The sequence below is a fragment of the Artemia sp. Qi Xiang Cuo genome, chromosome 11, assembly GCF_049724085.1.
Source record: "Artemia sp. Qi Xiang Cuo chromosome 11, ASM4972408v1, whole genome shotgun sequence".
NCBI classification, from domain to species: domain Eukaryota; kingdom Metazoa; phylum Arthropoda; class Branchiopoda; order Anostraca; family Artemiidae; genus Artemia; species Artemia sp. Qi Xiang Cuo.
The window spans coordinates 18,075,769-18,098,599 of NC_142804.1; the positions used below are offsets into that span (position 1 = coordinate 18,075,769).

The window sequence follows — 22,831 nt, forward strand, 5'->3', positions numbered from 1 at the left end:
TTGGTTAATTTGGAATATAGGACCCTGATGAGATAGCTAAGAAATAAACATATCATTCAATTCAGTCTGCTGTCTTGATTCGGTCTTGACACTAAAACAACAGCAGTCAAAACAACACAAAGGATACCGGAAAATGACGTCTGAAACCGGCTTTTGCGGCTTTTGCTCGCTATATAGCACTTTTCGGGAAATCTGAAGTTCAAATCCAAATTTAATAGACTTCCCCCCTCTTCCCTCCCTTGGTTTAAAGTGCCGTTTTTATTTTCAGTATCAGTGTTTTTTAGGCTATCTTTTGGTATATGTTTCATAATAACCCCATTCCGTCGTACCGCCTTCTTGAAATAAGCGATAGCCAAGCGTGGCGCCCGGACTACAGTCAACATGAGACATAAACTGGACAAGCCATATGCAGATACTCTTGCAAATATGCAGCTAGGAAATTGTGAAGCACAGCATCTACACTACAGTTTCTTTCTTCTCGAAAGTTTGGATGCATGTCGCAATCCATCTCAGAAGAAATTATCAAACTATTTTATCATTTGTGTGAGGAAGGCAGAGTGCCGTTTATTTTTATACCCACAAACGACGACTGTAGGCTAATAAACAAGACACTGCTAAAAGAAACGAGCTCAGAACATGTTACACTAACTGCTATTCATAGTCTTTCTTCTGTAATCAGAAATAAAAGAATTGAAGAAGAAGCAGAAAAAAGTATTTCGAGCTTTGCAGATGACAGCAAAACAACAGCTGGTGCAGTCACAATGTCGGTACTACCAATTGGTGTACGACCAATGTTTCAAAGAAACACTGCTATTGATAAAGGTTTAATAAACGGATCTATGGGCAACGTCAAAGAGTTTAAAAGTATACCATCTAGTGAGATATTGAATGTTTTGGTACATTTGATGGTCAAGAACATTTGAGCAATAGCATATAGGTCGTGCTTCAATTGGAAGCACTTGCAGGTAGATTCTACAAGAAAAAAGTTTCAATTGCAACTAGTATTTACAGTAGCTATTCACAACTCTCAGGGCCTTATTTTGGAATGTGCTATTAAATTAAATGAGCCACGGTGAATGTCATAATGAATTAGTTGTGTTTTCTGATTTTTTTTTGTTTTTCGGATGTCCAATTAAATCCCTCGTCAATAGCTTTTAAATGAGCCACAAAGCAATAGCTTTTAAATGAGTAATTAAACATCTCTCAATGATGTTCTGGTAACCCGCTAGCCATGTAAACAAGAGAAGAAAATACACATCAGTGCTACCCATGTAAAAAAGTGAATTTGCTTGTTGCTCAAGGTGGAGGACTGTAATTCTTCTATACCAGGTTTTCGACCATGGTGATTCCAATGGGGCACTTTTCATTTCAATCTAACATCTTTTTTGGGGTATTAAAGGTTTTTTTCTAAATCACCATAAATTTGTTTTCGAAATAAACTTTTACTTTTTAGATTAACGAAAATAATAGTTACCATTCCTGAATCAGTGTTAGATGGCAATTTTTTCTCATAAGGCAGCTTTTTTTTTCAAAACACGTTTTCTAACTTTTGACTACTATGGGCTCTGGTTCGCCTTTTAATAAGTTGCAGCTACTGCTGCAACCCTGATTAAAGTTGTATACTTTGTTGACACCATCGTCAGTAAAAGACTACAAAGAGCTTTATAAATTAGTCTTCTATTTTTTTAATTCTATTTTCTATATTCTTTTTTCTATTTTCTATATTCTATTTTCTTCAGGCTCTTTACTAAATTTTATACTCCGAAGGGAACATGTTTGTTTTTGAGGGCTTCGTTTTGTGTTTCAGTAAAACGCTAGCTTTTAGAATTATACATACAGTACGTGGAAAAATATTAGTCAATTCATTCGAGTAAGTTTTCCAGATATACATGCACGATCTGCCAAACAATCATATCTGTTTGTTTTAAGTTTCAGCTTCCCTCTTTACTTCCACAAGAGCAACTCTTAAAAGAAGTTACAACTTGGTTACGCAACCCTAAAACACCAAATTTAATGGATTAAATTGATGAAGTTAACAAAAATTTAGACATGGAGCTGAAGAAGGTCTTTGTGCTAGGCTAAAAGCGTCACCTGAAACAGGAATTGAAAAAGAAAATATAAAATTGGAGTAAAGAAGAGTAATACTTAAAAGAAGTGAGCCCCCCCCTCCAAATAAACGTATTTGGAAATGTATGAAGGAAGCACCACAAGATCATATATATTTTTACAGCAGCATCTTTATCATTTTACTTTTATGATTGGACTACGACACGACAGATGTGAATAAGAACATATAATGAGTATACATCGATTAAAGATCCAGCCATTATGACACCAATAATTATCACAAATGTAATAACTGCTAGTAAAAAAGGGGAGGAGATAATGACACAGAAGAAACTACGATCAAATTCTTGTTAATCAGATTGTGGTAGGTGACATTTATTACATAAAATAAGAAGATATAGCACTTGTAGATGGTATTTTGTTAAGTGCATGGGACCTTAAAGTATAGGAATCTAATATATAACAAGCAACAAGTAATCAGGAAGCAGTCACTCAAACCTGATATCACACCACCAGAGAAACAACTTTTCAAAAAATATACATGTGATACGGAAACGTTCTCAATCTGCATTCAGGACATACTAATCTTTGTTTATTTAATTTTTTATGCCCAGAGGGTAACAGACCAATGATAAATCTCATGATGGTCACTGTTGAGAATCTATAATACCTAGGATATGTAATCAAGTAAACAAAGTTTAATTTATTTAAGAGGAAGCCCATAATTTTGGGTAAGGCTGTTCCTAATTAAGGGAAATATAAAATAACCTAACTACCAGGCAAATATAATAAATTATAGGAATTCATAAAATCTCGACACATCAGAAGTGGGACAAAGGCATAAAGACTTTCATTATCCGTGCGCTCAAGCATGGACTACTCACTCAAAGGGATGTATATATATATATATATATATATATATATATATATATATATATATATATATATATATATATATATATATATATATATATATATATATATATATATATATATATATATATATGATATATATATGTATATATATATATATATACATTTATATGTATTTTAGATTTTTCCAGTATATTTTGGATATTGTTTTGTTTTGAATATCAGAATTATACAAGTTTTGAATATATATATATATATATATATATATATATATATATATATATATATATAAAGTTGGTAAATTGGATATTCTCGCATAAAAAAACCATCTAGATAGGTCAGAAGTCTGAAAAAAATCATTAAGAGCCTTAATTTTGTTGTTTTCAATAGACTCATGTACTATGTTACTACATCATATAAGCAGTTCTTATGACATCATGTATAGCATCATATAAGTATTTTCTTATATGATGTCCAGCGTAGCATAAATAGGATTGTTGAGTTTCCAACGCAACAGTTACATATATAATATAATGTCTGTTAGAGGGCCCAAAAAAGGAAAATTTGCAGTTGCAGTTACTATAAATGATGATTCTTTGGAACCAACACCTGAACTATCAAACGCGATAAGATGTGAAATTCGACAAACTGGACCATCAATTGCGACAACACAAATACGGAAAGCTAAAGCAAAGGCCATTGCTAAATTGTTTGAAGTGATCAAAATCCAAAAAATGTGTCAAAAATGAAAATGAAGAGCAAAGACAGGGGGGTTAGAAAATATGCAAAAACGACAATGAGAGCGTGTTGAAAATGAAAATGAAGAGCAAAGACACACGCGGTTAAAAGACATACAACGCCCAACAAGAGAGGGAGTCAAAAATTAAAATGAAGAGCGGCGAGTCAATGAAAATCAACTTAGACAGCGAGAATCAAAACGTGTCAAAATTGAAAATGATAGCGATAATTTATTGGGTTTGGGATTTTGACATAAATAAGGTCACAATTGCCTTCCATAATTTTGTTAAAAAAACAAAGGTTCTGCGATATGTATTTCATAATGTCGAAAGATAACCCGAGGTGTAACAAGGCAAACAAATTGAAAATGATAGCGATCATATTTGGATTTAGACATGGATACGGTCATCAATACCTACCATACCTTTGAAAATCAAAAATATAGACTGGATAAATCGTTGGAAGAAAAAGAAGTTTTTGTCCCACCACCTAAATAATTAAATAAAATAAAGGTTCGGCGATATATCTTTCATAATGACAAAAGACAAGCCAAGGCAAAGGAAGAAGTTTTTGTCCCACCACCTGAACAATTAAAACAAACAAAGGTAGTCGTCAATGCCTTCCATATCTTGTAAAATCAAAAATCTGGACTAGATAAATCGTTGAAAGAAAAAGAAATTTTTGTCCCACCATCTCAACAATTAAAAGAAACATTACAAATTACAAATTTACCATAGAAAAATTATGAAATTACCTTAGAAAAATATCCGGATGGGCAAAAAAGTCTGCATACATTTCTAGTAAAGATCGTCTCTCAAGAATAAACGTAGGGAGGGCCACTTTGGTCAAGTCCATACCGTACTTCACTTGCGACACAAGATGAGCAATAACAGATCCATGACTTTCCAGCGAAACATTATCATTATCATCACCTTCTTCATATATTGCATCTATGTTTATATCTTTGGTAGTTAAAGGTGAAACGGCAGTACCATTCACGGACTCTGTAGCTAAGACTTCAATGTGGACTTCGGATTCTTCTTCATTAATCATCGGTGTTGGCCTTGAATCATAAATAATGATCTATTTTATATTATATAATTTGAACTTGAGGGCCGGACACATGTAGCTTTTTTCGGCATCGATTAACGAAATCGGCGCCGAACTGCAAAGAAAACGGCAGCGATTTGAGCTTGAAAGATTTTTTTCTAGTTTGTGGTGCCAACTTAAAAAAACGGCACCGAATTTCATCGTGATAGCCAAGAAAAAAAATCCTCAATTGTTTCTTTGTCTTTCGCAGGAAAATAAAAAAACTAAATACTGATAAGAAAAATGAAACTTTTAACAATAAAACATCTTCATAATTTAATAATGAAAGAATTCAGAAATTAATTAAAAATTTTTTAATTAAATTTTAAAAAAAAGTAATAAAAGAATTCAATAATAATAATAACAAAAGAACAAAATAATAAGTTGAGATCAATGATGCAACTATTGATAAACTGCAGTTGACTATTGGTATCCATGATGTTTAGATTTGAAAATCTCGCACAGATTTCCAAAATGAAAAATTTATCCTGTTAAAAATTGCTTTTCAGAAGCAATGTGCCTGAGAAGGATTTTTCTAAGAAGACGAAACGAGATGAATTTTTAACCATGAAATTCAGCAAATCAAAAAAAAACCTAAAGTAAGGTGGTTTCTAACCGAATATATAAAATTACAAAACTTATTATATATTTCGAGGAAATTGGTCACAGGTGTGCATTTTTTTTTTTTTTTTTGTGGGTCATTGTATCAAACCAGCAGTCATAGAAAACCGAAAGAAGAGTAATTTTAATGCAAAATTGAAAATTATAGTGCCCTAATTATTAAATTACATTGATATTAATTGATTGATTAATTGAAATTAATTTATTGAATTCAATTAATTGAATTCATTGAATTCAAATAATTGATTAAATTAATTGAAATTATAGTGCCCTAATATTAAATTACAAGAGCGGGTACATGGCAACAAAATGATGTTTTCAACCCCTTTATGGCAAAAAAAATAGTTATAGCTATTCTCCCAAATCTCTATTTAAAGAAGTATTATTATTTAACTTAGTTCCATTTCTATTGCCTCCCGATCAATTTGTTTAATACCCATATCATTACATATAAGGGTAGTGTTCTAAGAAAGGATTGATTGGCTAGGAGTTTCGAAAATATGGCTGTTCAGAACCAAATCAAAAGAACTAAAACACTATTAGAATTTAGAGTCTTTATCATACTGCTTTTCTGTTGTAGACTTTTTCCAAATTTTAGGGGGGTTCTACCAACATAATAGTTGCAATAGTAACATGGCATTCAACATACACTTCCTTGACGAGAAAAAAAATATGCCGTTTGGGCAGAATGTTGCAGTAGCTGCCACTTTCCTTGATTTTTAAGCCAATATAATTTCCCTTGCTGTTCAAGCTCAGGGACAGAAAGTTTCCTTTACAGGGGTTTCGGACAAGGCGGTTCTAATGGTGTACTTTTTGTTTTGATCTGACTCTATTTTTAGGAGTTATGGGTTTTTATATTTCTTAATATTGGACGTGATTTTCTCTTACTAGGTTGCTAGCTACCGCTGGAACCCGGATTGGGATTACAGGTTTGGACATATTCTTTTGGTGTAAGGAACTAAAAGTTGCTTACTGCTTTATTTATATTTCTTGTAATATCCCACACCTTGGCAGATACTGTCAGGTGACCCCAAAGTTTGACTAGGCTTTTAATCTAAACTGAAAAGCGTATTTATTTTCTAAAATCGACAAACTTACGTTTCACAAGTATTTTCATAGGCATCGTAGAAATCCTCGTCTTCTGAAGATGAATATGAGATTTCAGGGAGGGGGAGGGATGAACCAGGGAAGCTGCCTGTCGTCACCTCTAAGCCTTGGGGAAGAGATTCTTCAAAGAAAGCACGTTCGTCTAAAGGAAATTATAAAAATGGTTAGTTAACCAATATTTTTATGCTACAGCTAAAGGCAACTGGGATGTTTCAATCTAATTAAAATTATAAACAACAGCTATTTTTTATTGGGCCAACCGACAAAAATTTCAGGACCCTGTCTGAAAGGAGAGAAAAGTTCCTTGTCCTTCAAAGTGTATTAAGGGAAAGCGTAAACAAGAAAGGGGTTAAAGTTCCAAAGAAGTGGATTTTTGGGCCGAATTTTGTCCTGGTCTTCCTTAGTGGTGTTTTTCTGAACAGTCTTGGAGAATTGCCCTACTTTTTCGACATGTTACCATAGTCACAGCCCTCCTTTTTTAAGAGTGTTGTATAGTCTATTTTTAAACTGTTGCTGTGTGAGATAGAGAACGATGAAATAAAAATTTGAGAATAGAAACCTCTAAATATCTAGAAAATCAAACATGATAACTTGAAACGGATGGTTGCTTAGTTTGAAGGTGGATAGGCTGTAAATCCGAGTTTTACAAAAACAAATATACGAGTAAAAACAAATAAACAAAAACAATAAACAAGTAAAAACAAGTAAACAAATAATCGTATATACGTAACGATTCCATTTTTCGACAAAATCTTGAGGCATGAAACAAAAAATTTTACGGATTTTTTTTTACATTTGATTTTAAGATACCATTGCTATAGTTTTAAATTTCATTTTAACTTTTTCCTTTATTTGAAAAGTACACCTGATATTACTTTTTATTTAAGTGAATTATGCAGTTGCCTTAAGATTAATAACATTTGAGAGAATCATGAATGGGTAAAAAATGCATATCCAGTTTATTTTAATTTGGCTTCGTTTTTACTTTTTTAGTGCAGTAAAAATGAAGAGAACAGTCAATGCTGTTGTCTTTATAGCTTGCCCCTTTCCCATTTCGAAAAGAGCGAGCTTGTATCTTGGTTCGCAGACGTATCTTCCCATTCTTCCAAACCTTTTTCAATTGTGCAACAGATAAAGTAACATTTTTAGCAGATGATCAATAGATATTTTGAACTAAACACTCAATTAAGATGATACTGTTCGGTACAAGAGTGTTAAAGTCTTTTAGTAATGGAAACAAGTCTTCCACACTAATGGAAACAAGTCTTTTGTGAAGAAATTATGCAAGCAGCATATCCCATTCACGCAAAATATTTTTGGCTGATGATAGGCAAATACTTAGGACAGAATATTCAGTTCCAATTAAGCTAGAATATTTACATCCTGTTTAGATTTTGGTTCTAAACACAACTTATTAAAGGGGAAACAATTATGTCAGCGACAAATTGTGAATGAAAACGCTTTATAACGTTTTATAAAAAAAAAACACTTTACAAAAACGCTTGGGCAAAACCTATCTGACAAGCGAGGTAAAATTTATTAAAGAAAGAACAAAGGTGAGCAGCAGAGTTTTTTTTTTTTTTTTTTTTTTTTTTTTTTTTAATCTAAACAGTTTTGGGTGTGTTAACCTTTTGTCCAACAGTATATTCACATTTTGATTGACGCCTAATATGATTTATCAGATTATAAAAAGGAGAGATTCTCAAACAACGAAGCATTTCTTTATGGCAAATTTCTTGCTGGGGGCATTACTTCGTCAAATTAAAGGAACTTCGGTTACTATGAGCATAACACGTACAAAATTAGCAATGACTGTAAAGCTCACAAGACCAAAATCGTGCTAATAGCAGAGCTTGGGAGTCAGAATGGGAGGCAAACTATTGTCAAAGGAGTCAAACTTGTCCAAATTAAGGTATTTACGTATTATACCGACCACATGCAAGAAGTGAAGTTAGGTTAATCCTAATGAAATATACCAAAATATGATGAAAATATAATACTTTTGTAACAAAATTATGGAAACTACAACAGAGAATTATGGAAAGCAGGCCGCCCAGAACGCATTATATTGAATATTTAACTAATTCCATATATATTAAATATTTAATTAAAACTTACCTGCATTGTAATTTATTTCACTCAGGATAAGCTGATTATCTCCGAGTACACACAGAGAAACCGGTTTCAAACAGATCAAGAATAACAGTGTGGTCGGTATAATATGTAAGTACCCAAATTAATTAGATGATCCAAACTGATTAGATTCGCTTTTCAAAGTTTTATCTGGTACAAAACTTATACAACATTTTAAATATTTTTCTTATTCACCCTTCGAGGGTGGAAAGCCTAAACTGCAAATCGTTGCGAGCCAAGTGAGAGGAAGAAAGTGATGTCAGGGTATATTTACGAGCTCGCAACTTAGTTCCCCTAATTTCCTTTCAGTTTTTTGTTTGCTCAGACCTTGACTGAACAAATTCTTGCTCAATAAATCTACGGTAAAATAATAAGAATAATCAGATGAGTTGACTTAGATAATTAGACGATCTTTGTTTAACGCTACTTAATTCTACAAAACATCCACTTTTTATAAAGTGATAATAGAACAGTTTCTGACCAGACACTTCAGGTGAAGAGTTAACGATTCTTTCGTCATCCGGGAGGGCAATTTGTCCAATGCCAACTGGCAGCGATCGACCACTGGACTCACAAGCATCAAATGTACTCTGGAAGTAGATGACAAAATGTTACCATAGCAATAATAATCACAAAGTATATTTTACTTAGTATTTCCTAGAGACTGATATCTAATTAGTTAAATATACAATACGCTTTGTATTATTATTTTAAATATTTGTATTGTGTTCCTGACCCCTAAATGGGATGGTCCACTACTGTTCAATTATTTGAAAGGAATAGACGCAAAGTATAAGACAGAACGTGCGGCCAGTGAAGGATTTGAAGGCGAGATCTTGACATCAGATCCGGGAGCCGTTTTTGCGACGGTCACTTACATTTTTCAGTTCGGTAACGATGCCGAATGCATCCAGAAACTATCAAGGGCTCTTAGCAAAGGCTCTCGAGAACAAAATAATGCCACTGCATCATTTTGGAGATTCAGAAGGGGCCATTTTGACCTTGGTGATGACCCGCGTTAAGGGAGATCAAAACAATCGACCTTACCCCATCTCATCCACTAATAAACTTTTTTATTTTGTGTGGCTCTACTATTTAGAATTCATTCGGCGGTCTTGCCTTGACTTGTGAAGCTTGGACAAGAGACCCTAATAATAGACAGAAAAATAAAAGCCGGCACCTACTTTCCCAGAAATCTTAGAAAAAAAAACATAAAGCTTCTCATCCTTTCATGACGTGTACTTAAATATTTTTAACTTTTCTCGGAAATGTGACCAGGTTTTGATTTTATTTAACATGTGTCTAAAATTTGGTGTTTTTCCCAATTTTATGAAGATTGCTAAAGTTGTTCTTAAGAGTGGAGACAAAAATTCGCCGAATGATTATTGGCCTATTTCATCTCGAGCTTTTGAAAAACTGATTTGTGGTAGGATGGAGGATTTTCTTGAGAATAATAATTATTCTAGCAAAACTCAGTTTGGATTCCGAAAAGCAATGTCGACAGTTAAACCTGTTCTTTTTCTGATGACTTTTGTGAACGATGCTCTGGACCAAGGGTAGAAAGTCACATCTGTTTTTTTTTTTTTTACATTAATTAAAAAAAACTTTTTCCACAAAATAAGTTTTTCAAAGAAAAGTAAAGAACTCTATTAAATAAAAACTGAGCAAAAATAAAATCAAATAATCTACCAAGCTCGAAACTACCACAAATCAGCATCGATAAATAAAATAAATGAAACCCAAAACGAACAGAAATTACAAAAAATACCCGAGTCAAACTCAAAAACGAGCAATAATTAACATAAGTTGGGCACAAAACCCCTATGCCTTCCCAAGGTCAGAACAAAATTTGCACTTTACTGAAAAAAATAAATGTTTTTACTTTTATAACTTAAATAAATCAAATAATATTAACATTTTGGTTACTAAATATCAATATGTATATATTAAACTGAGAATGCACATTCATTTGTATTTTTTCAGTAAAGTGCAAATTTTGTTCTAGCCTTGGGAAGGCATAGGGGTTTTGCACCCAACTTATGTTAATTTCTGCTCGTTTTTTTGTTTGACTCGGTTATTTTTTGTAATTTATGTTTGTTTTTTCGGTTTCATTTATTTATCGATGCTGATTTGTGGTAGTTTCGAGCTTGGTAGATTATTTGATTTTACTTTGCTCATTTTTTGTTTAATGTTCTTTACTTTTCTTTGAAAAACTTATTTTGTGGAAAAAGTCTGTTCGTTTTATATTGACATAGTCTTTTCAGAGGAACTAGGGGAACCTTATTGGGAACTAGCGTTATCAAAGTGTATTTTGATTTAATCTCAAGGCAACATTCAGTTTTGAAACATAATGGGCAAATGGAAGGGAGGAGGTTTGTATAAAAACCTCCTCAAAAACATATTTTCTATCTGTAAATCAACTATGCTGAACAAAATGGCTATCTCAAAATTTTGATTTGATGTGTTTGCGGGAATGATGGGCGTGAGATGGGGGGGGGGCTAGTTGCCCTCCAATCACTTCCGACTATTAAAAAGGGTACTAGCCCTTTGAATTTCCAATCTAATGAGTCTGTTTCGAAGTTTTTTACGACAACGCCTTCTATAAAAAGATTATATGCCCCCAGGGCGTAACTTAAAACCCATGCCCTGAGGATTGTGAGGGAATGTCCTCCTCAAAAACATATTTTCTATGTGGAAATCAACTACGCTGAACAAAATGGCTCTCTCAAAATTTTGATTGGATGTGTTTGGGAGAATGATGGGCGAGGGGGGGGGCTAGTTGCCCTTCAATCACTTCTGACTATTAAAAAGGGTACTAGCCCTTTGAATTTCCAATCGAATGAGCACTTTTGAATATGCCCCCAGGGCATAACTTACAACCCTGCACTGAGGGCTCTGAGTGGGTTATCATCCTAAAAGACAAAATTTACAGAACTTTCAACTACGTTGAACAAAATGGATATCTCAAAATTTTAATTCGATGTGTTTGGGAAAATGGTGGGCCTGAGAGGAGCGTTAGTCGCTATCCAATCACTTTCAACTATTAAAAAAGGCACTAGCCCTTTCAATTTTTATTGAACGAGCCCTTTTTAAGTTTTAACGACCTTTCAATAAACTCTTTCAATAAAAAATTTATATGCCCCCAGGGAAGAACTGACAGTCTGTGCCTTGAAGACTGTGGGGGGAGGGACTTTCACTCTTAGAGGCCTAATTACGAGAACGTCAAGCGGAGTTGTGTAAACTTCATGACTAAAAATTTTTGAATGTGTTTAGGGAAAAAGTGGGTGTGGATAGGAAATGTGTTGCCCACCTGTCCCTTTTAACTATTGACAAAGGCACTAGCGCTATAAATTTACGATTGAATGAATCCTTTTTCAAGTTTCTACGACAAAGATTTCAATAAAAATCTTATATGCCCCCAGGGCACAACTTATAACCCTTGCACTGAGGGCTCTGAAGGGTAACCCCTTCAAGACAAAATTTACAGAACTTTCAACTACGTTGAACAAAATGGATATCTCAAAATTTTAATTCGATATGTTTGGGAAAATGGTGGTTCTGAGAGAAGCGTTAGTCGCTATCCAATCACTTTCAACTATTAAAAAAGGCACTAGCCCTTTCAATTTTTATTGAACGAGCCCTTTTTAAGTTTTTACCACCTTTCAGTAAACTCTTTCAATAAAAAATTTATATGCCCCCAGGAAATAACTTACAACCCTGGCCCTGAGGGCTGTGGGGGAGGGGTTGTCATCCTTAAAGACCTAATTTCCAAAACTTTCAACTACGTTGAATAAAATGGCTATCTAAAAATTTTGATTGGATGTGTTTGGGGAAAAGGTGGGCGTGAGAGGGGTGAGTTAATTGCCCTCAAATCACTTTTGACTATTAAAAAGGGTACTAGCCCTTTGAAATTCCAGTCGAATGAGCTTTTATTGAAGTTTCTACGACGACGCCTTCTTTAAAAACCTTATATACCCCCAGGGCAAAACTTAAAACCGCTGCCCTGAGGGATGTGGGGGAGTGTCCTCCTCAAAAACATATTTTCTATTTGGAAATCAACTACGCTGAACAAAATGGCTATCTCAAAATTTTGATTGGATATGTGTGGGGGGATGAAGGGCGTGGGGGGCTAGTTCCCCTCCAATCACTTTCGACTATTAAAAAGGGTACCAGCCCATTGAAATTCTAATCGAGATGAGCCTGTTTTGAAGTTTCTACAACAACGCCTTCTATAAAACCTTATATGCCCCCAGGCCATAACTTACAACCCTTGCCCTGAGGGTTGTGAGGGAGTGTCCTCCTCAGAAACATGTTTTCTATCTGGAAAACAACTACGCTGAACAAAAACGCTACCTCAAAATTTTGATTGGATGTGTTTGGGGGAATGATGAGCGTGGGGGGTCTAGTTGCCCTCCAATCACTTTCAACTATTAAAAAAGGCACTAGCCCTTTGAATTTCCAATCGAATGAGCCTGTTTTGAAGTTTCTACAACAACGCTTTCTATAAAAATCTTATATGCCCCAAGGGCATAACTTAAAACCCTTGCCCTGAGGGTTGTGAGGGAGTGTTCTACTCAAAAACATATTTTCTATCTTGAAAACAACTACGCTGAACAAAATGGCTATCTCAAAATTTTGATTGGATGTATTTGGGGGAATAATGGGCGTGGGGGGGGGGGGGGGGGCTAGTAGTCCTCCAATCACTTTCAACTATTAAAAAGGGCACTAGCCCATTGAATTTCTAATCGAATAAGCCTGTTTTGAAGTTTCAACGCAACACCTTCTATAAAAACCCTATATGCCCCCAGGGCATAACTTAAAACCCTTGCCCTGTGGGTTGTGTGGGAGTGTCCTCCTCAAAAACATATTTTCTATCTGGAAATCAACTACGCTGAATAAAATGGCTATATCAAAATTTTGATTGGATGTGTTTGGGGGAATGATGGGCGTGGGGGGGGGGGGCTAGTGGCCCTCCAATCCCTTTCGACTATTAAAAAGGGCACTAGCCACTCCAATTTGCAATCGAAAGAACCCGTTCCGTAGTTTATACGACAAAGCCTTCTATAGAAACCTTATATGCCCCCAGGGCATAACTTTTAACCCTGGCCCTGAGGATTGCGGGGGAGTGTCCTCATAAAAAAAATATTTTCTATCTGGAAATAAACTACAATTAACAAAATGACTTTCTCAAAATTTTTATTGGATGTGTTTGGGGGAATGTTGGGCGTGGGGGTGGGGCTAGTTGCCCTTCAATCACTTCCGACTATTAAAAAAGTTACTAGCCCTTTGAATTTCCAATCAAATGAGCCCTTTTGAATATGCCCCCAGGGCATAACTTACAACCCTTGCACTGGGGGCTCTGAGGGGGTTATCATCCTAAAAGACAAAATTTACAGAAGTTTCAACTACGTTGAACAAAATGGATATCTCAAAATTTTAATTCGATCTGTTTGGGAAAATGGTGGGCCTGAGAGGAGCGTTAGTCGCTATCCAATCACTTTCAACTATTAAAAAAGGCACTAGCCCTTTCAATTTTTATTGAACGAGGCCTTTTTAAGTTTTTACGACAACTCTTTCAATAAAAAATTTATATGCCCCCAGGGAATAGCTTACAACCCTTGCCCTGAGGGTTGTGGGGGAGGGGTTGTCATCCTTAAAGACCTAATTTCCAAAACTTCAACTACGTTGAATAAAATGGCTATCTAAAAATTTTGATTGGATGTATGTGGAAAAGGTGGGCTTGAGAGGGGGGTTAATTGCTCTCAAATCACTTTCGACTATTAAAAAGGGTATTAGTCCTTTGAATTTCAAATCGAATAAAACCTTTAAAGTTTCTACGACAAAGATTTCAATAAAAATCTTATATGCCCCCAGGGCATAACTTATAATCCTTGCCCTGTGGGTTGTGGGGGAGCATCCTCCTCAAAAATATGTATTCTATCAGGATATCAACTACCCTGAAGAAAATGGCTATCTCAAAATTTTTATTGGATGTGCTTTGGGGAATGACGGGTCTGGGGGGGGGATACTAGTTACCCTCCAATCACTTTTGACTATTAAAAAGGGCACTAGCCCTTTGAATTTCCAGTCGAATGAGCTTTTATTGAAGTTTCTACGACAACGCGTTCTTTAAAAACCTTATATACCCCCAGGGCAAAACTTAAAACCACTGCCCTGAGGGATGTGGGGGAGTGTCCTCCTCAGAAACATATTTTCTATTAGGAAATCAACTCCACTGAACAAAATGGCTATCTCAAAATTTTGATTGGATATGTTTGGGGGGATGAAGGGCGTGGGGGGCTAGTTCCCCTCCAATCACTTTCAACTATTAAAAAGGGTACCAGCCCTTTGAAATTCCAATCGAATGAGCCTGTTTTGAAGTTTCTACGACAACGCCTTCTATAAAACCTTATATGCCCCCAGGGCATAACTTACAACCCTTGCCCTGAGGGTTGTAAGGGAGTGTCCTCCTCAGAAACATATTTTCTATCTGGAAAACAACTACGCTGAACAAAAAAACTACCTCAAAATTTTGATTGGATGGTTTGGGGGAATGATGGGCGGGGGGGGGGGGGGCTAGTTGCCCTCCAATCACTTTTAACTATTAAAATAGGCACTAGCCCTTTGAATTTCCTAACGTATAAGCCTTTTTTGAAGTATCTACTACAATGCGTTCTAAAAAAACCATATGTGCCCCCAGGGCAGAACTCAAAACCCTTGCCCTGAGGGTTGTGAGGCAGTGTCTTCCTGAAAAACATATTTTCTATGTGGAAAACAAATACGCTGAATAAAAGGGCTATCTCAAAATTTTGATTAGATGTGTTTGGGGGAATGTTGGGCGTGGGAGGGGGGGGGCTAGTTGCCCTTCAATCACTTTCGACTATTAAAAAGGGCACTAGCCACTCCAATTACCAATCGAAAGAGCCCTTTTCGAAGTTTCTACGACAAAGTCTTCTATAGAAACCTTATATGGTCCCAGGGTATAACTTAAAACCCTTGCCCTGAGGGTTGTGGGGGAGTTTCCTCCTCAAAAACATATATTCTATCCGGAAATCAACTACGCTGAACAAAATATCTATCTCAAAATTTTGATTGGATGTATTTGGGGGAATAATGGGCGTGGGGGGCTAGTTGCCCTCCAATCACTTTCAACTATTAAAAAGGGCACCAGCCTTTTGAATTTCTAATCGAATGAGCCTGTTTTGAAGTTTCTATACAACGCCTTCTATAAAAACCTTATATGCCCCCCGGCCATAACTTACAACTCTTGCCCTGAGGGTTGTGAGGGAGTGTCCTCATCAGAAACATATTTTCTATCTAGAAAACAACTACGCTGAACAAAAAGGCTACCTCAAAATTTTGATTGGACGTGTTTGGGGGAATGATAGGCGTGGGGGGGGCTAGTTGCCCTCCAATCCCTTTCGACTATTAAAAAGGGCACTAGCCACTCCAATTTCCAATCGAAAGAGCCCTTTTCGTAGTTTCTACGACAAAGCCTTCTATAGAAACCTTATATGCCCCAGGGCATAACTTAAAACCCTTGCCCTGAGGGTTGTGGGGGACTTTCCTCCTCAAAAACATATTTTCTATCTGGAAATCAACTACGCTGAAAAAATAGCTTTCTCAAAATTTTGATTGGATGTGTTTGGGGGAATGATAGGCGTGGGGGAGGGGCTAGTTGCCCTTCAATCACTTCCGACTATTAAAAAAATTACTAGCCCTTTGAATTTCCAATCAAATGAGCCCTTTTGAATATGCCCCCAGGGCATAACTTACAACCCTTGCACTGAGGGCTCTGAGGGGGTTATCATCCTAAAAGACAAAATTTACAGAACTTTCAACTACGTTGAACAAAATGGATATCTCAAAACTTTAATTCGATCTGTTTGGGAAAATGGTGGGCCTGAGAGGAGCGTTAGTCGCTATCCAATCACTTTCAACTATTAAAAAAGGCACTAGCCCTTTCAATTTTTATTGAACGAGGCCTTTTTAAGTTTTTACGACAACTCTTTCAATAAAAAATTTATATACCCCCGGGAATAGCTTACAACCCTTGCCCTGAGGGCTGTGGGGGAGGGGTTGTCATCCTTAAAGACCTAATTTCCAAAACTTCAACTACGTTGAATAAAATGGCTATCTAAAAATTTTGATTGGATGTATGTGGAAAAGGTGGGCGTGAGAGGGGGGTTAGTTACCCTCAAATCACTTTCGACTATTAAAAAGGGTACTAGTCCTTTGAATTTCAAATCGAATAAAACCTTTTTCAAGTTTCTACGACAAAGATTTCAATAAAAATCTTATATGCCCCCAGGGCATAACTTATAATCCTTGCCCTGTGGGTTGTGGGGGAGCATCCTCCTCAAAAATGTGTATTCTATCTGGATATCAACTACCCTGAAGAAAATGGCAATCTCAAAATTTTTATTGGATGTGCTTTGGGGACTGACGGGTCTGGGGGGGGGATACTAGTTACCCTCCAATCACTTTTGACTATTAAAAAGGGCACTAGCCCTTTGAATTTCCAGTCGAATGAGCATTTATTGAAGTTTCTACGACAACGCGTTCTTTAAAAACCTTATATACCCCCAGGGCAAAACTTAAAACCACTGCCCTGAGGGATGTGGGGGAGTGTCCTCCTCAGAAACATATTTTCTATTAGGAAATCAACTACGCTGAACAAAATGGCTATCTCAAAATTTTGATTGGATTTGTTTGGGGGGATGAAGGGCGTGGGGGCTAGTTCCCCTCCAATCACTTTCAACTATTAAAAAGGGTACCAGCCCTTTGAAATTCCAATCGAATGAGCCTGTTTTGAAGTTTCTACGACAACGCCTTCTATAAAACCTTATATGCCCCCAGGCCATAACTTACAACCCTTGCCCTGAGGGTTGTAAGGGAGTGTCCTCCTCAGAAACATATTTTCTATCTAGAAAACAACTACGCTGAACAAAAACACTACCTCAAAATTTTGATTGGATGGTTTGGGGGAATGATGGGCGTGGGGGGGGGCTAGTTGCCCTCCAATCACTTTTAACTATTAAAAAAGGCACTAGCCCTTTGAATTTACTATCATATAAACCTTTTTCGAAGTTTCTAGAACAATACGTTCTATAAAAACCATATATGCCCCCAGGGCATAACTTAAAACCCTTGCCCTGAGGGTTGTGAGGCAGTGTCTTCCTCAAAAACATATTTTCTATGTGGAAAACAAATACGCTGAACAAAATGGCTATCTCAAAATTTTGATTGGATGTATTTGGGGAAATTATGGGCGTGGGGGGGGGGCTAGGTGCCCTTAAATCATATTTGAATTAAAAAGGGTACTAGACACACCTATTTCCAATCGAAAGAGCCCTTTTAGAAGTTTTTACGACAAAGCTTTCTATAAAAACCTTATATGCCCCCAGGGCATAACTTGAAACCCTTGCCCTGATGGTTGTGGGGGAGTGTCCTCCTCACAAATATATTTTCTATCCGGAAATCAACTACGCTGAACAAAATATCCATGTCAAAATTTTGATTGGATGTGTTTGGGGTAATAATAGGCGTGGGGGGCTAGTTGCCCTCCAATCACTTTCAACTATTAAAAAGGGCACCAGCCTTTTGAATTACTAATCGAATGAGCCTGTTTTGAAGTTTCTATGCAACGCCTTCTATAAAAACCTTATATGCCCCCCGGTCATAACTTACAACTCTTGCCCTGAGGGTTGTGAGGGAGTGTCCTCATCAGAAACATATTTTCTATCTAGAAAACAACTACGCTGAACAAAAAGGCTACCTCAAAACTTTGATTGGACGTGTTTGGGAGAAAGATGGGCGTGGGGGGGGGGGGGGGTGGCGAGTTGCCCTCCAATCACTTTCAACTATCAAAAAAGGCACTAGCCCTTTGAATTTCTAATCGAATGAGCCTGTTTTGAAGTTTCTACGACAACGCCTTCAATAAGAACCTTATATGCCCCCAGGGCATAATTTAAAACCCTTGCCCTGAGGGTTGTGGGGGAGTGTCCTCCTCAAAAACATATTGTCTATCAGAAAATTAACTACGCTGAACAAAATGGTTATCTCAAAATTTTGATTGGATGTATTTGAGGGAATAATGGGCGCGGGAGAGGGGAGGGGGGGTGTTAGTCGCCCTCCAATCACTTTCAGCAATTAAAAAGGGAACTAACCCTTTGAATTTCTAATCGAATGAGCCTGTTTTGAAGTTTCTACGACAACGCCTTCTATAAAAACCTTATATGACCCCAGGGCATAATTTAAAACCTTTGCCCTGACGGTTGTGGGGGAGAGTCCTCCTCCAAAACATTTTTTCTGTCTGGAAATAAACTACGCGGAACAAAAAGGCTATCTCAAAATTTTGATTGGATGTGCTTGAGATAATAATGGGCGTGGGGGGGCTAGTTGCCCTCCAATCACTTTTGACTATTAAAAAGGGTACTGGCCCTTTAAATTTCCAATCGAATGAGCATGTTTTGAAGTTTCTACGACAACACCTTCTATAAAAACCTTATATGCCCCCAGGGCATAACTTAAAACCCTTGCCCGAGGGTTTTGAGGGAGTGTCCTCCTCAAAAACATATTTTCTATCTGGAAAACAACTACGCTGAACAAAAAGGCTACCTCAAAATTTTGATTGGATGTGTTTGGGGGAATGATGGGCGTGGGGGGGGGGGGTGGTGGCTAGTTGCCCTACAATCACTTTCAACTATCAAAAAAGGCACTAGCCCTTTGAATTTCTAATCGAATGAGCCTGTTTTGAAGTTTCTACGACAACGCGTTCTATAAGAACCTTATATGACCCCAGGGCATAATTTAAAACCCTTGCCCGGACGGTTGTGGGGGAGTGTCCTACTCAAAAAAATATTTTCTATCTGGAAATCAACTCCGCTGAACAAAATGGCTATCTCACAATTTTGATTGGATGTGTTGGGGGGAATAAGGGGCGTGGGGGGGGGGCTAGTTGCCCTCCAATCACTTTCGACTATTAAAAAGGGCACTGGCACTTTAAATTTTCAATCGAATGTGCCTGTTTTGAAGTTTTGTACGACAACACCTTCTATAAAAACCTTACATGCCCCCAGGGCATAACTTAAAACCCTGGCCCTGAGGGTTGTGGGGGAGTGTCCTCCTCAAAAACATATTTTCTATGTGGAAAACAAATACGCTGAATAAAATGGCTATCTCAAAATTTTGATTAGATGTGTTTGGGGGAATGATGGGCGTGGGGGGGGGGCTAGTTGCCCTTCAATCCCTTTCGACTATTAAAAAGGGCACTAGCCACTCCAATTTCCAATCGAAAGAGCCCTTTTCGAAGTTTCTACGACAAAGCCTTCTATAGAAACCTTATATGGCCCCAGGGTATAACTTAAAACCCTTGCCCTGAGGGTTGTGGGGGAGTTTCCTCCTCAAAAACATATTTTCTATCCGGAAATCAACTACGCTGAACAAAATATCTATCTCCAAATTTTGATTGGATGTATTTGGGGGAATAATGGGCGTGGGGGGCTAGTTGCCCTCCAATCACTTTCAACTATTAAAAAGGGCACCAGCCTTTTGAATTACTAATCGAATGAGCCTGTTTTGAAGTTTCTATGCAACGCCTTCTATAAAAACCTTATATGCCCCCAGGTCATAACTTACAACTCTTGCCCTGTGGGTTGTGAGGGAGTGTCCTCCTCATAAACATATTTTCTATCTAGAAAACAACTCCGCTGAACAAAAAGGCTACCTCAAAACTTTGATTGGACGTGTTTGGGGGAAAGATGGGCGTGGGGGGGGGTGGCTAGTTGCCCTCCAATCACTTTCAACTATTAAAAAGGGCACTAGCCCTTTGAATTTCCAATCGAATGATCCTTTTTTGAAGTTTCTACGACAACGCCTTCTATAAGAACCTTATATGCCCCCAGGGCATAATTTAAAACCCTTGTCCTGCGGGTTGTGGGGGAGTGTCCACCTCAAAAACATATTTTCTATCTGGAAATCAACTACGCTGAACAAAATAGCTATCTCAAAATTTTGATTGGATGCATTTGGGGGAATGATGGGCGTGGAGGGGGGGGGCTAGTTGCCCTCCAATCACTTTCAACTATTAAAAAGGGCACTAGCCCTTTGAATTTCTAATCGAATGAGCCTGTTTCGAAGTTTCTACGACAACGCCTTCTATAAGAACCTTATATGACCCCAGGGCATAAATTAAAACCCTTGTCCTGAGGGTTGTGGGGGAGTGTCCTCTTTAAAAATATATTTTCTATCTGGAAATCAACTACGCTGAACAAAATGGCTATCTCAAAATTTTGATTGGATGTGTTTGGGAGAATAATGGGCGTGGGGGGGCTAGTTGCCCTCCAATCACTTTTGACTATTAAAAAGGGCACTAGCCCTTTGAATTTCCAATCGAATGAGCATGTTTTGAAGTTTCTACGACAACACCTTCTATAAAAACCTTATATGCCCCCAGGGCATAACTTACAACTCTTGCCCTGAGGGTTGTGAGGGAGTGTCCTCCTCAGAAACATATTTTCTATCTGGAAAACAACTACGCTGAACAAAAAGGCTACCTCAAAATTTTGATTGGATGTGTTTGGGGGAATGATGGGCGTGGGGGGGGGGGGGGGGTGGCTAGTTGCCCTCCAATCACTTTCAACTATCAAAAAAGGCACTAGCCCTTTGAATTTCTAATCGAATGAGCCTGTTTTGAAGTTTCTACGACAACGCCTTCTATAAGAACCTTATATGACCCCAGGGCATAATTTAAAACCCTTGCCCTGACGGTTGTGGGGGAGTCTCCTCATCAAAAACATATTTTCTAACTGGAAATGAACTACGCTGAACAAAATGGCTATCTCAAAATTTTGATTGGATGTGTTTGGGGGAATGATGGGCGTGGGGGGGGCTAGTTGCCCTCCAGTCACTTTCGACTATTAAAAAGGGCACTGGCACTTTAAATTTTCAATCGAATGAGCCTGTTTTGAAGTTTTGTACGACAACGCCTTCTATAAAAACCTTATATGCCCCCAGGGCATAACTTAAAACCCTTGCCCTGAGGGTTGTGAGGGAGTGTCCTCCTCAAAAACATATTTTCTATGTGGAAAACAAATACGCTGAATAACATGGCTATCTCAAAATTTCGATTTGAGGTGTTTGGGGGAATGATGGGCGTGGGGGGTGGGGCTATTTGCCCTCCAATCACTTTCGACTATTAAAAAGGGCACTAGCCACTCCAATTCCCAATCGACAGAGCCCTTTTCGAAGTTTCTACGACAAAGCCTTCTATAGAAACCTTATATGGCCCCAGGGTATAACTTAAAACCCTTGCCCTGAGGGTTGTTGGGGAGTGTCCTCCTCAAAAAAATATTTTCTATCCGGAAATAAAATACGCTGAACAAAATGGCTATCTCAAAATTTTAATTGGATGTATTTGGGGGACTTATGGGCGTGGGGGGCTAGTTGCCCTCCAATCACTTTCAACTATTAAAAAGGGCACCAGCCTTTTGAATTTCTAATCGAATGAGCCTGTTTTGAAGTTTCTACGACAACGCGTTCTATAATAACCTTATATGACCCCAGGGCATAATTTAAAACCCTTGCCCTGAGGGTTGTAAGGGAGTGTCCTCCTCAGAAACATATTTTCTATCTAGAAAACAACTACGCTGAACAAAAACACTACCTCAAAATTTTGATTGGACGTGTTTGGGGGAATGATGGGCGTGGGGGGGTGGCTAGTTGCCCTCCAACCACTTTCAACTGTCAAAAAAGGCACTAGCCCTTTGAATTTCTAATCGAATGAGCCTGTTTTGAAGTTTCTACGACACCGGCTTCAATAAAAACCTTATATGCCCCCAGGGCATAACTTATAACCCTTGCCCTGAGGGTTGTGGGGGAGTGTCCTCCTCAAAAACATATTTTCTATCTGGAAAACAACTACGCTGAATAAAATGGCTATCTCAAAATTTTGATTAGATGTGTTTGGGGGAATGATTGGCGTGGGGGGGGGCGCTAGTTGCCCTTCAATCACTTTCGACTATTAAAAAGGGCACTAGCCACTCCGAATTCCCAATCGAATGAGCCCTGTTTCGAAGTTTCTACGACAACGCCTTCTATAAAGAACCTTATATGCCCTTAGTGAATTATATAGACTCTTTGCCCCGAGAGCATCGGGAGAGTGTGTTCCTAAACAATGTATCTTTCATCTGGAAATCAACTA

The 22,831-nt window shown here is 37.5% G+C and overlaps 1 protein-coding gene across 1 annotated transcript in view; it reads right to left on the reverse strand.

Annotated features, from left to right (window-relative positions):
* Positions 1–22,831, reverse strand: part of LOC148946718 (oxysterol-binding protein-related protein 9) — a 159,889-nt gene that overhangs the window by 52,533 nt on the left and 84,525 nt on the right. Inside the window, exons 6-8 of the mRNA XM_089096347.1 lie at positions 9,110–9,218; positions 6,487–6,637; positions 4,433–4,741 (exon numbers count right to left, since the gene is read on the reverse strand). Of these exons, the coding sequence (XP_088952473.1) occupies positions 4,433–4,741; positions 6,487–6,637; positions 9,110–9,218 (569 nt within the window). The remainder of the gene's footprint in view (positions 1–4,432; positions 4,742–6,486; positions 6,638–9,109; positions 9,219–22,831) is intronic.